The sequence below is a fragment of the Mastigoproctus giganteus genome, chromosome 10 (assembly GCF_048544385.1).
Source record: "Mastigoproctus giganteus isolate SK-2022 chromosome 10, ASM4854438v1, whole genome shotgun sequence".
Taxonomy (NCBI): Eukaryota; Metazoa; Arthropoda; class Arachnida; order Uropygi; family Thelyphonidae; genus Mastigoproctus; species Mastigoproctus giganteus.
In genome coordinates, this window is record NC_143584.1 from 14155468 (window position 1) to 14170812 (window position 15345).

A 15345-nucleotide genomic window follows, 5' to 3' on the forward strand; every position below is an offset into this window, starting at 1 on the left:
ATTTCAATTTAGGCAAATCCATTTCCAACTGAATTGTGTAGTGGGAGTTGAAGAATCTGGGATTGGTAGTCGTGTGCTTCTACGAAAGTCACTCACTTCTTTATGCAAAATTTAAAAACAAAATGAAAGATTTGACTGAAGTAATGCAGCTAATGCCAAGGAAAGACTTATGGATTTGTGGAAAAAGAGCATGTAGTCTTACGAGTCTCGATTTACCCTTTTTGACACCAATGGTAGAGTGAAGGTACGGCGTGAACCTTATGAAGCCATACATCCACATATTCTGGTGTCCCCCATTCAATCTGCTGGAGGTGGCATAATGGTATGAGGTATGTTCTGTTAGTACGGACTGCGTCCTCCCTTACAGTTAAAAGTCATGTTACCTCCAATGAAAATCTTTCTGTCGTATCGGATCAACTTCACCCTGCGATGCTTCATATTTATGCGAATTGCGATAGTTTGTTACAAGACGACGACTCATCTATCACCCTACAAAAATAGTATCTGAATGGTTCGAGGAATATTCCAAATACTTCCAATATCTACCCTGCACGCCTAATTGTTCAGATCTGAATCCAGTTAATGATGTCTGGAATATGTTGGAAAGGGCAGTTCGGCTTCGCAGTTCTTTACCGACCACAATACAGCAGCTGACAAATATCCTTATGAAAAATGGTCAGATCTGGACCAGATTCTCTCAGTCACCTAATAGAATACATTTCGCAACTTGTAGGCTGTAAATCGAGCAAAAGGCGGTCCAACTAGATGTTGAATAAAGTTTCTAATTTTTCGACTAATGAGTGTATATTAGATTTATTAACAATGTTTAAATTGTGTACAGAATACAGTATTAATCTTAGCCAAAAGTAAACAATTTTAATTAAAAAAGAACTTGAAACAATAGAAACTCTCCTTCGGTCAATGAAAAAAAAAAAATCTTAAATGTGTACATTTGAACATCTTCGTTTTTCTCGGTTCTCACTGTGATCATCCTGTACCACGAATCGAATATAGTCCCCTCCTCATAATTTCATCCCACCCTTCTTGGTATATAAATCTACATTGACTCTTAAGTCGTGTTGAAATCTCTCCCCATGCTCTTCACGATCATTTCCCATATTTGGTCAGAAAAAGTCCAATTGAGAGTGCAAGTAACAGAGCTTGATTGATATTCTGAATCCCAGTTTTCTCTCATTTTCAATCAACTTTTCAACAAGGTTTTTTTTTTTATAATTTTCACTCTTAATGTTACCAAGACGCCATTCGCTATATGCCGAAATAACTGCGATGCATTTCGCTCAGCATACTATTTATAATTAGGGGGTTAAAACAAACGCTTTGAGCCAGAATGACTTCTGTCACTGGAGTGAAAGTTTCTTAAATCAACGAAATATATGATGTTATCAAAAGTATTGGGACACGAAGAAATATTCACTGACAAAAAATACAACTGTATGCAGTTCGAATGAATCACATATATATGAAGCTTGAATAATTCACGCCAATTTCAGGGTGAGAACAGTTCCAGACCTGTTATGGACTAACATCTTTTCGTATTCTATTGCAATGAAGTTTGACTTCACTAACATGTTTTTTTTTCTTTGTTTTTTTTTCAAATGTACACTAACCTACGAAAAGTATTCGGATGTTCCTCTCAACGGTGCAAACTGGAAATATGGAAAGCAGAAACAGGTTAAAAAGAGTTTAGTCTGAGACTTATCTTAGCAATAAAAATTTATTTATTCGTTTAACTCAGTGGTTTTCAACCGGGGTGCCGCGGCCGCAACATCATTTGTGTTTAAGTTACTTAAACTTATTTTTTTTTTAATTTATATATTTATTTTATTATAAAAAGGTGTGCGGTATCTTTTTAATTTTGTGGTGATGTATAATTGATGTTTATTTAATACCTCTATATAAAGAATAAAATTATTATATATATACACAGAGAGAGAGAGAATCGTATCTAACAGGTAGAAAATTGAGTAGGGATGCCACAAAATAAAATAAATTACTTTCGGATGCTCTTATTAAGAAAAGGTTGAAAACCACTGATTTAGCTAATTAATTTATATATGGGACTAAGAACACAATTTTTAATGCAGTGTAAGCTACTTTTGGCCTTGAATGCAGCAAATAGCCTATGCGCAAACTTCACAATAGTTCGAAAGTTTCAACGGAAACATTTCGCATCCTTCACGCAGATTTTTTTAATGCAGCTTAAAAAGTTGGTCTCCATGATCGATTTTCAACAAGTATAGCTGTGCGAAATCGATATTTGTTTTTGTTCTTGGAACGTTGGCATTAGCATTAGTAAAGGCACATGATGCAAGAAAGCAAGCTTATAGCATCAGCAAAAAAAAAAAAAAAAAAAAAAATCTTTTAATTTCACCCATCCACTCGCTCCAATTGTTTGTCTAGTTCTGCCTTGAATCTATTTAAGCTATCAGCTTCTACAACAAAGGATGGAAGTTTTTTCCAGAAATCAACCACCCACTGGCTAAAGGCAAAGTTCCGCACAACTATCCTACAATGTATTTCTTCAATTTGAATTTATGCCCTCTCAGGCGATTATTCTGAGCAAGAGGAAGAATCAAATCAGCATTGAGCATGCTCAAACCATTCAAGACCTTATACACCTTAGTCAGATCACCGCGCAGGTGCCTAGTCTCCAGATACTGTAATTTGCAAAACTTAAGCCTTTCTTCGTAAGAGCAACCCTTTGTTCCATTCACTAATCTCACTAATCTTGTTTCCCTTCTCTGCAATTGCTCCAGCAGCTCTAGATCCTTCCTAAAATGAGGCTTCCAGACATGTGTGCAGTACTCAAGGTGTGGCCTGACCATTGCCTTATACAAGGGGATAATCATCTCCTTATCCCTGCTAGAAAAATTCCTGTATAAAATTGACAATGAGCTACTCTGTCAGACCGTCTGCACTGCTCAGAAAACTTCATATCTGCCTGCACAATTACACCAAGGTCCTTTTCATTCTCTACCACTGTCAATGTAGTACCACACAGTTGATACATTACTCTGGAATTAGTGCTTCCCATATGCAGTACTGTACATTTGCCAATGTTAAACTTCAGTTGCCACCTCTCACCACCTCTCAGCCCATCTGCTCAACTTTTCTAGATCCTGTTGCAGCAGTGTACTGGCATTAGTGTTATTAACAACCCTTCCAACCTTCATATCATCTGCAAACATGGACATTAAGCATGATATGCCATCATTACATCATCAATATCATTAATAAATACAGAAAACGACAATGAACCGAACACTGAACCCTGAGGGACTCCACTAATAACATTAGTCCACGAAGAGCAGTGTGCATTGCTTACCACTCTCTGTCTTCTCCCACTCAACCATCCCTTTATCCATAGCAGCAATTTGCCTGCAATGTTACACTGCTTCAATTTGTGCAGCAGTCTTCCATGTGCAACAGTATCAAAAGCCTTTCTAAGATCCAAATATATGATATCAAAGTTATTTCCTGTATCCAGTTCCTTTGTAACCACATCAAAATATCCAATAAAATTGGTCAGACAAGACTTCCCCTTAACAAAACTATGCTGTGTCTGAGCTATAACTGAAGTCTTGTCAAGATGATCCTGCAGTGCTTCTTTAACCAGTGCCTCCATTAATTTCCCTGGAACAGAAGTTAAACTAAACAGGTCGGTAATTACTTGTGTCACCCTTTGTCCTCCTTTGTGAATTGGGGTCACATTTGCACATCTCCAGTCCATGGGTATCTCCCCTGAGTCCAAGGAAGCTCTCATAATTATGGCTAAGGGTTTGAAGGGCCCACGCAAAACTCCAACAAATTAGTTGAACATATTAGTTCAAAACTTTGTGATTATTATTATGCTATTATTATTATTATTATTATTATTATTATTATGCTATTATATTATACATATATTATATTCAAATTTTATTGGTAATAAAACATTAATAGTACATAATATTTTTTATTTATTTAAAAAAATAGTTAACATGTATTTTTATTTTCCCTGTCTATCTCTCTTTTTTTTAAGGGACCCAATATTTTCTTCTGCGCCCGGGCCTCAGCCGGCCTTAAACCGCTCCTGCTTAGTTGGTATGAATAGCGTAGTAGCTTCCAAGGTTAAATCTTTGAATATTTTCCCTTTTTGAATTTGGTGTTGGTAACATCATCAGTTGGTCCCACCGTATAGAATTTAAATACTGTCTGAGACCTCTGCAGTCTCAGTCGCCTTTATGAAAGCAAAAACCCTTCTCTTTACCCCTAATGGTAGTTACCTCTTTGAGTAAATCCCACTTCAGCACACTGTGATCACTGCCACCTAGTGGTTCCTTTATCTGCAGTTTCTTAATGCATGAAGAATCACTACTGATAATCAGATCAAGATCATTACTCACTCTAGTTGCCTCCCGAACATGCTGCTGTAGAAAACAATCATGCAGTAAATCCACAAAAGCCTTGCTAATGTGTGAGTGACCAACTACAAAAATTCCAGTCAATATCTGGAAAATTAAAAATCCCCCATTATAGGACTCTCTAATTTACTGGCTCTATTTCCCTGTACTGTTGTTTTTTATACTCATCAGAGTCATTAGGCCTATAACAAACTCCTACTCTCAAAATTTAGGCCTGACGTAGCCCAGTGGTCAGGAGCGAGAGTGCATAGCATGCGTTCCTTGAGTGGACCGGCGTTCAAGCCCGTGACTACTAAATACGATAAATATTTGTATTGACGATTTATTGTAAACTCTACTGACTTGGTTGTCGTGCCGGAGCATAAACAGAAAATTTATTTTATTTTAATTTTAATTTCCCCGTGCTTATGTCACACCAAAATGACTCAACAGTGCACTGTCCAGCCATGTCGACTGGCTACACATAAAATCCTTGGATTTTATGTGTTTCTTAACTAATAGCATAATCCCTCCTCCCTTCCTATCCTGTCTATTCTTCCTGTACACACTGTACTCCCCAAATTCCATTCCTTCATTCCTTATATCTGTGTGACACCATGTCTCTGATATCCCAACAATATCTGCCTTTAATGTTTTAACCAAGACCTCAATTCATCAAATTTATTTACCAAACTCCTAGTATTGGTGAACATGCAAATATACATGCACCTGTTCCTATTGTTAGCTACCCTAGCACAGCCCATCGGTTTACTTGTACCGCAATGACTCACAGCAGTCTCTGAAATCCCCTGCTTGTTTTCCAGGATGCTGCTCAATCGAATAGAACCAGTGCAAGAAACACTTTCACCTCTGCCAGCGACTACTGTTAAGCTATTAGTCAGTGTATCCCCCCAAAGCTAGCAGTTTTCCGACCTACCTAACACTGCCTCGATAGCATTAGCAAATATTCTTGCACCCTTTCTATTTAAGTGTATCCCATCCCTGTAGAAGCAGTCTCTCTTGTTAACAAGTACAGACCAGGCTGAAAAAAATTCTACCCCTTGAGCCTTGCACAATCTTTCCAAGGCCGAATTGATCGACAAGGCTCTCATCATATACTCCCTCCTATCGTGTCTGGGCAGAATTGCAGACACTTTCAAATTCAACCCTAATTCACGGCTTTTTTTCAACAGTGACCTGTACTTGCTAAGTAATTCCGCCGGTCTCCTCTTAATATCATTAGTGCCAACGTGTACAACTATATCACCTTTTGTGCCCTTAAAAGATGATATCTGCTGTACAACCTTTTCCCCTGGCAGACATACCCTGGTCCTTTTTTCCACCTATCCTTTTTGCACAATATATTACCCGTTTCCCTGACAATAGAGTCACCGAGAACTACTCGTCGATGCATCAAAATGTCGGTGACATTTTGAGGCATCGACTAATCAGACCGTGATGCGCCACTTCTTGATACCTAGTTGATGCAGTTTGTCGTGCATTATCTCTGTTCGAACTTGTGTTCACTAGCCTGTTTGCATATTGTACATATTGAAAACTTGGAATAATTCATAGGAAAAATCCTACTCTACAGCTCCGATTTTCCCGTACGAATTCCTTGTTACCGATACCTCCAAACGTTGCGATTCTCCTATGGTATAAGGTCTTTACTTAAAATTGTGTGCTCGAGTTCATAATATGATAATTTTGTCATGAAATTGCGATTTGATATGTGACCTCTCTGGATACGCTGATGCCGGACACTATTGAAAATATGTATAAGGAAGTACTCGGATGCGTCGCAATGGGAGAATCGACAGATTTGCTGACTATCGACAGGAAATACATCTGTCCCAGTACGACAGGATTTCAAACACGGTAATGCCATCCCTGTTTGTGCTTATCTCAGGGAACATGATTACCAGAGGACCACGTGAAGTAGAGCTGTATTCTTCCCTCCCTTTGCCTGGTTTTCCTCTGACACCACGTCTGAAGAGGGAGAGCTGCTTGTGGATAAGAATGGTACGGTGTCATCTTTAGTAATGAATCACATTTCTGTTTGGGGTGCAATGACGGCCGTATGCATGTCTGGAGGTCTTTCGCGATATGGTAATGCATCCTATATGAGGGAGTGACACACCAGACCAACACCCAGAATTATCGTATGGAGAGCCATCCAGTTAGAGTAACTAACTATTATATTAGGCCACCAGAATATTTTAAATTCATCTGCCGTGCTGTGTGTCTTGTGTCTGTCAGTTGCGTGTGTGTTCTATGGTCGATTTGTCTGTTTTGCTGGACGAAAAACCCCAGTTTCTGGGGGGGGACTTTGTTATCTACGCCTGAGACCGACTAATTAGCCACGGAATGAAAAAAGCCCATTAAAGTTCCTCGCGTCATCGACGGGAATTGAACCCGGGCCTTTTCCACCCGGTGTGGGGAGAACGGTGACGATACCACTGTGTTACACGCGCAGACCATCAGTTATAGTGGACATGTGGACATGGACATGTGTTTTTGTAATGGGCGGCACCTAGAACGTCATTCATCTCCGCCTCGTATCTCTGTGAAGAACAGTACCACTGTAGAAGGGCCAGAAATAAGTAGTGTATTCTGTGTGTGTTCTGTTGTTGTGTCTGACCGCTTGGCTACCCAGAATCATCAGTCACCTGGACAGATGATTCTGGGTACTTGTCCACACCACGGGAAGGTGGGCCAGTCTCAATGGAGCTCGCACTGTCTCAATTCGAGACTCTGACCCACCTGATGTTGGCAAAAGATGGGCATCAGTTATAGTAATCGTCCATCTCTGATTGCAAATGATGGCACGGTGATGAAAAGATGCTCCATCCTAAAACTATTTTCCAGCAGGACAGTGCCCGCCCACATACAGCTCTCATATCCCGATAGTACGTATGTGATGTGGATATACTTCCTTGGCTTGCCCATTCACTAGATCTCTTACCCATCGAACGTCGGGGTATGATGTGATGTTTACTGACCTTCACTTCCCAACCCCTACTACCTTTTCTCAACTCACTGCACAAATTTACATTTGTGCAGTGAGTTGAGAAACAAATTTACATTTGTGCAGTGAGTTGGGCAACGATTAGCTCATTGGAAGTATGGCTCACTGTTCAACAAAATGACATTTGCCACTATTTCGGCTCCTAATATGATTTGGCTGCTTGTTGCTGTTGATGGAGGTTGTTTTTCATATTGATGTGCACCGTATTTTCATAAATAAATATTGCGGAATTAACACAGATCTTATTAGTTCTTATCTGCATTGATATCTGTCACTTCGCTTTAGCTCAAAAATGCACTTATTTCACGCAAACCAGTTGAAATAGTGAGCAATGTACGTATTTCTCAAACATAAAATATAAATAAAGTATCACAATCATAATCTGAAGTCTCTTTCAATGTCAGCATCTAATTAAAATAATTTAGGTCTGGAAGTGAAGTTGAGCCAGAACACTGCTTCATGTTTGTCCCCTGGATCTTGGTATGCCGTCTTTATGAATTTCATATGAACTGAGCCTGCCATTTTGCTGAAACTTTAGGTATACTTGGAATATGTGGTATTTTAACTGCTACTTTTCCGATTTGGAGCTGAAAAAAGTATCTTTCCACTACACTACAATTATAAAAAAGGATTGCCCTAGAACTACATCATCCACCCATTTATATTATGTCCATAAATTTGCATGTGTTCTCTGGACGTTGTTTTACTGAACGGAAAACCTGACTTTCCAGGAAAAAACATTGCTGCTCTTGCCTGAGACCGACTAATTCAGTTATGGAGTGAAAAGAAGCCCATAAAAGTGCCTCTCGTCGCTGACGGTATTCGAATCCGGGCCTTTGCCAGCCGGTGTAGGAAGGACGGCGATTATATCCGCTGCTACTCGCGAGGACACTATACCAAGTACCTCTGTTTTTTTGACGATTTTATTACAAATAGTTTATCAAAAAATTCGCCCTTGACTTCGGCGAATTCTGTAATCACCGGATTCGTTGTACCATGCAAGTAGCCTTGCATGGTACAACGAACTCCTAATTGTTTCTTAGAGTAATGGACATGGGTTCTGTGGAGTGACGAATCTCGCTATTTCGAACTGATCGGGCCAGCGTGGGTGGGGAGGAATGATGTCTGGAGAACGCTGCTGTCGGAGTGCATTGTGCCAACAAAGTTCTAAGGAAGTGAGGTTATGGTACGGGACTGTTTCTCTAGTATCTTTGGTGGTTCTGCCGGGGAACCATGAACGCTGACACCTAGTTTAACATTTTAATAGTTCCGTGCTCCCTACGATGTGGTAGTTCTTTGTTACAGACCCATGTTTATTTTAAGAGGATAATGGTTTTCCATACCGCCGTACTGTTCAAGAATGGTTCATAGACATGAATGTACAAAATCTGGAATGAATTGTAACGTCGGGTGAGCGGCCATACCAATGTCCCACATCATTAGCTCAACCGATCACTGTTCTGCAGGCGGAATCGAAACTATACCAGCTACATTTCGTTGGTGGAAAGCCAACCCACGAGTGAATCATAGTGGCCAAAGGGTAGAAGGGGAGACCGACATACAATTAAAGCGAGTAGCGGTGACATCAGTGCTAAACCGATGTGTACGGATATTTTTCTGGAGAAAAGTGTAAATGCTTAGTTTTGTTTCAGCATTTTTGCAACGAAGGTGAAAACACAGTTCAGAAAAAGCATCCTTAAATGGCAAAGAATGGATCATTCACCTTCATGACAATGTTTGGCGCCCTTCTGTCAGTAAGACCATTGCAGTACTCTTGGTGGAAGATTCTCGCCTCTTGCTTTGTGCTTAAATGTAAAGTTAAGCCTGGAGCCAAGCTTGTTACCTTGGCTCCAGGTAACAAGTTACAACAGTGACCGCCTAATAACTTGGCGCCTCCGTAGCCAGGTGGGAAGGAGCAGCAGTGCGTAGCACACGCTTCTTGATTAGACCGGGGTACGAGCCCGTCACCACCAAATACAGAGGATGCGGAAAGGTCAGGGAATGACTACCGCATATCCCGGAGCAATATGGCCTTAGTCGCTAATGCTCCTAAAAACCAAATAACAAACAAGCCTAATAACTTAATAAGTTTCTCAACTTCAGGATAACATTTTGAACTTACTTTAGAGCTCGTTAATTTCACATAAGAAGTTAAAAAAAAAAAAAAAAGTACGGTTATGTCAGTTGCGCATGGTGGCCCATCCAGACATGCCACTAGGAATCCAGCTATCTGGGTTGCTTAGGCAGTTTAGAAATTGTGCCTAGTCAGCTCAAACCTCGATGCTGTCTTTATCGTGTCTTCAAATTTCTGTGTTCTATGATCAGCCTGTCTGGTTTTGAGTGATAAAAAGCCCGAGTTCCCTGATTGGAACCATGCGACCCTCGCCCGCAATAGATTAATTAGGTACATTGGGAAAAAAGCTCATAAAAATTTCTTTCATACCAACAGGAAGTATTTCAGAATTTCGGCCGTTAAAACACATAATTCTAGAAATCATCAAAATAAACTGTACCGTTTAAAAAAAAAAAAAAGGAAAAAAAAAGGCTATATCTTTATCTACAGATACTAAGTCCACGGTGACATTTGGCTGTCACGCATTTTTTTTTTTTTTTTTTTTTTTTTTTGTCCCCCAAGGTCTACACGTAGATTCATATACCACCACGCGAGATCTTTATTGCAGTTCGTGCGTCCTGAAACGTGAAAAGACTTTTCATCGAAGAGGCATATTTTCTTCTGGTAGTTGCCATTTTCAAGAAATTGAAGCCCTATGGCATCAAACCACTGTATATTACGACGTATTCGTTTTGACGGTAAAATCTTTGAAGCAATGAAAAATCGTATAAAATTTTTAGGTTGAGTTACACGCCGAATATTTAAATTAAAGACACGAATTACAGTAATACCAATGGATTTGCAATTTATTACGTATAAGATTTTACACAAAGATGGATTATTGTTTACCCAAAATACAATAATTTGTTAATCTTCTCCATAACTGGGTTGTTACTATTGCAGCAGCAGGGTGCCTGCCCATCCACCCACTGAAGAAGGCCAAAAATCCTTGAACGGTGCTGTATGGGTGGTGGTATCCGCCGAGAAAACATTAGTCTTCTCCATTGGTGAAAACTTACTTATTCTAGGTAGTACAATATCATGGTACCTCGTTGTGAAGGCATTCACAATATAAGATATAATTAAAACTATGCAAATTTAACTACTGTGATAGATGGCTGCGAATAAAACTGATGCATTTGTACTAACCTATACATTTGTTCATCTTCATAAAAATAATTCATGTGGCTTATTGTTGTGGCGCCCCCTATGAAGTATGCATACAACGCAATGCGATAAAATAATTTAGCTATTCTGAAGATATAAATTTTGATAAAAACTGTCATCATATATTATTATTATTATTATTATTATTAGCCATATGGTGCAAGGAAGCCTGAGGCTTATGCTGCACCAGAAAAAAATTCTGAATTAACCTGAGAGAGAGAGAGAGAGAGAGAGAGAGAGAGAGAGAGAGAGAGAGAGAGAGAGAGAGAGAGAGAAATAGAAGGGAATCATTAAGAAAGAGAAGAATGATGATATCCAGCTCAGGACCCTGAGTGTGCCAAGCCCATACTCACCAGATGTGAGCCCCTGTGGCCAATCTCTTTGATCTCACGAAAAAATACAGTCTCCCAAGCCACTACGAGTTTGATGTGTTGCGCTTTATAAATTAGTGGTAAAATCACAATTTATGCTTAAAATAAATGTCTCGTTTTTACAGAAATATGTCGTTTATGAACTTGCATATACCGAGATATTCATGTTTTGTAGTATAGTGATAATTACTGTAAAATTGTTTTTTTTCCAGTCTGTGGTGACTCCTAATAAAAATTACCTGCAGTACATAAATGGAACTGGAAAATTGTTGCGCGTCTCGTCTTGAAATTCTAGAAGTTTGAACGGGTGTCATTATTATTATGTAGAGATGGAAATGGCCTCCAAGTCACGTTCTGAACGTGCCATGTGAACGAATTACAGAAGCGATATCCGTTAGCATCTCATCACAGCGGAACCTTCATAGGGTGGAAATATTAAGCTGACTGCAGAATTTTATGTTGCTTAACTATCTTAAATGAAACAGTAATTTATTTCCAGTTCAGTTTCAAGTAGCCTCCACGTTTCATCCAAGCAGATTTTTCTAGTTTATATAATCTGCGCTTTAATTTATAAAGCACAGATCATATAAACACTTATATAAAGAGCAGAACTCTTTGTTCGAATTATGGTATGATATCGTCATAGTCGGGTTTAGGTGTATGTGTAGGGTTACCATACGTAAAGGATTAGTAACTTGGCAACTAGATCTTCAGCAAATTTGTCGAGGTTGATCATGTACCTTTTTCTTCGCCTACAGCATTCAAAGAGTACGCTTATAATACGATTTCTAATTAATTCACCTTGTCTTGATTGTAAATTTTCACAAATTCCATCTATTATTAATATTCAAATTTTAACTTTTTGCTTTAGAATAGTAATAGCAATTAAATTTATTGAAATATGTAATTCATAATAATACTTTTACTGTTTATATTGATTTTTTATTATTAATTTTTTAAATTAATTTTTATTTAAAATTTATCAACTCTCTTCAAGATACTAAGAGATCATACCTATCAGTAAATGCATTTTAAACCATTGTTTTATAATGGAAGCTTTAAAAAATAATCGTTTTAAAACTTATCACTAATTTAAACCCTATCACTGTTTAGTTGTCATTGTTTATCGGAAAATACATAAAAAGATCAAGTAGTTATTACATTATTCTAAATTACTCTTTAAAAATTCCTCAGGGGGCTCACATCTGGTGAGTGTGGGCTTGGCACACCCAGGGTCCTGAGCTGGATATTATCATTCTTTTCTTTCTTGGTGATTCCCTTCTACTTCTGACTCTTGTTTTCTTCTCTCTCTCTCTCTCTCTCTCTCTCTCTCTCAGAATTTTTTTTTGGCTGGTGCAGCAAAAGCCTCAGACTTCCTTGCACCATATGGCTAATAATAATAGTAATAATAATAATAATAATAATAATAAAAACCAATGCGTCTTTAGCATGGACATTCGTTGTGAGCACAGTAAAAGAAGGCTTCGGATGCTGAACAAAAATTTGTTATTTGTATAATTTGTTATATTAGACAGCTTCGAGAATAGGAACTAACTAATGAGGGCGAAAGTATCGGACAGTGATCGGAGCAGAGGCGTAGCCACCACAGTGCAATAATTAGCAAGCGCCCATGTAGGCGGGTGGCTTTCGGGTTTGTCAGGATAAAAATTATAAATATTATAGAAATAAAACTATATCAAATAATAATAATAATAATAATAATAATGATAATAAATCGCCGTGTGTACTTGCTAGCGTGCCCGTCACGAGGTGGAACCCCCAATCAGGGAGAAATAATATAATAGTAATAATAATTATTATTATTATCATCATTGGGGGCAATGATGATACCATCATTGGGGGCAATTTAATGGGGACAAACTCTTGGAATGACCTGAATAAGAGAAGGCAATTTTTGTTGAAACATAAAATATTGTATCCAGTTCAAAAACTGAAGTTAAATCTATTCTTAAAAAATCTTAACACTATTTTTGAAGAGTCGAATCTGCAAAGAAATGTCTCACATAATTTTAGGAACCCAAAAGCAATTACTTTGCCTCACCCTAGGATACTAAATAGATTTGGAGATAGGCACACAATGAATGTAATAAACAACTTGTTGGCTAGCATTGATTTCGGGCTCAGGAGAAGTTATCCCATCTCCAAATTAAAATTCCTAATAAGAAAATTCTTGATACTCAATGACACAGTAGATTAGAATTGATATGCAGATAAACTACCTCTGTTTACAGTGTGGAATATACTATGTGTAGTGACTTCATAGTCTTTTCTGTAAGATAACAAATTTGTACAAAACTTGTAAAGGAAGAACTACAACTTGTTGTCAAGAAATTTACTTTTCTTAACAATTTCATTTATTGTAAACGAATTCTCTTAATAAATAAAATTGTATTGTATTATTATATAGTAGAGAGCCACCATACGACAAACTTAACAACTAGAATCAGCAAAAACCGTCGACTATGAACTTAGCGCTATGACTGTACATTCACAATTGTACAGCTGGAAATCTGCGCCAATATATGATTATTTTTTGCAATAAAATGTTAAGGTTAAATGCAAGTATAACGTCTCGAACCGGAAGTCTGAAGGTAAACATTAAAAAAAAAAAAAAAAAAAAAAAAAATTTAAACCGCTATATATTTTTGGTTAAATTTTAGTATATTCGAGTGGGACTCAAACCAAAAATAAAGATTAACCTTCGGTACCCCTTTGGGTTAGTAGTGCGTTTATTCTGTTTTTAAAAAGTCTATTAAAAAAAAAACGGAATAAACACACCAACCCTAACGGGATACCAAACCGTGGGTTAGTGTGTTTATTCCGTTTTTAAAAGTCTAGTAAAAAAAAAAACATGGAATAAACATGCGGCTGGATAAAAATCGGAAAGGGATTCTCAGATTTTTATCCAACTGCAAGGGGGATGGTACCGAAATACGGTTACAAGCGAAAAATAAAGATTGGTAGGGCGAACCAGGCGGTCGCCCTGGAATGCAGGGGACTCAAATTACGATTTTTTAAAATATTTTTTTAAATATAAAAAAATGATTATTTTTTAATATGATACTTTAAGTGTACAAAAAAAATTTCAATATTGGCTTATTTATATTACAGTAAATTTATTTATTTTATAATTAGATGTTAAAAGAAAGTAATTTTGGTCTATTTTTAGTATTTAAACCTAATTTTAATGCAACAAAATCCCGCAACAATGCAGATTCACATTTAAAATTGTTTGCTTTCATCAAAATGCTGTCTCATTGATGCTTGTCACCCACAGTTTTCAACTGAGCATTGTTTCTAGACCTAAAAAAATGGCGAAAAGCTTGAAAGGTTGATATACTTGAAAAAAGGACACCATTTTCTTCTTTTTCTGCAAATTATTTTGTCATGCCTATATCCGCTTTATAACTGCTGGGTTCTGTTCTTGGCATGATTCACAGCTCGCATAAGAACTCTCAAAGTCATAAGATATGCATGCAACAGTGGAAGGAATTAGAGCTCTGGCTAAAATTCAGTAAAATTATGGATGTTGTAAATCAAAATTTGATAGAGAAATAAAAAAAAAAAAATACTGGAGAATGATTTTGGAACAAGTAATTGAGATAATTAAATTTTTAGTTTCATGAAATTTGGCACTGAGAGGAAGCAATGAAAAATTATTTGAACCAAATATTGGAAATTTTTTTGAGACAAATAGAGTACAAGCAAGAATTTTACAAGAAAAGTGAAGAGCTTTTTATGTTCCGTGTAGGAGCTCACATCTGGTGAGTATGGTCTTGGCACACCCAGGGGTCCTGAGCAGAAGTGTAAGAGTCCTTGTGATGTGGCAGCTTCTTTTGTGATTGTCACACACCCAATTTTAAGTATATTCTTGAAACTTTTAATTTATACAATTTTTTTATTTCTGCTTTTATTTAGGTTCCATTTAATGCCATTCGAGGATCATATCGACTTCGCGTTGAAGGAAATGTAAATGGTGTATTGGGCGGCACAGGATTTGTTAACGAAACCATAATTAATTTTACAGAGAAGTTCCTTACTATTCTTATTCAGACTAACCAGCTGGTGTACAACCTTGAACAAACTAGTGAGTTTTCTGTTCTCTATTTGTTATTAATGGCAGTAAAGTATACAGTATATATCATTATTAAATAATAAATAAAATACAATATAGTAATATTGCTAGAAGCAAGCACTGAGAGATCTGTTTTGAAGTTTTATGTTGATATCGATAAATAGAGG

General features: G+C 37.5%; 1 protein-coding gene across 1 annotated transcript in view; it reads left to right on the top strand.

The window, feature by feature from the left end:
* LOC150078773 (CD109 antigen-like) overlaps nt 1-15345 on the top strand; it is a 240069-nt gene that overhangs the window by 62300 nt on the left and 162424 nt on the right. The window contains exon 4 of the mRNA XM_090382423.1: nt 15022-15190. Within this exon, the coding sequence (XP_090238549.1) occupies nt 15022-15190 (169 nt within the window). The remainder of the gene's footprint in view (nt 1-15021; nt 15191-15345) is intronic.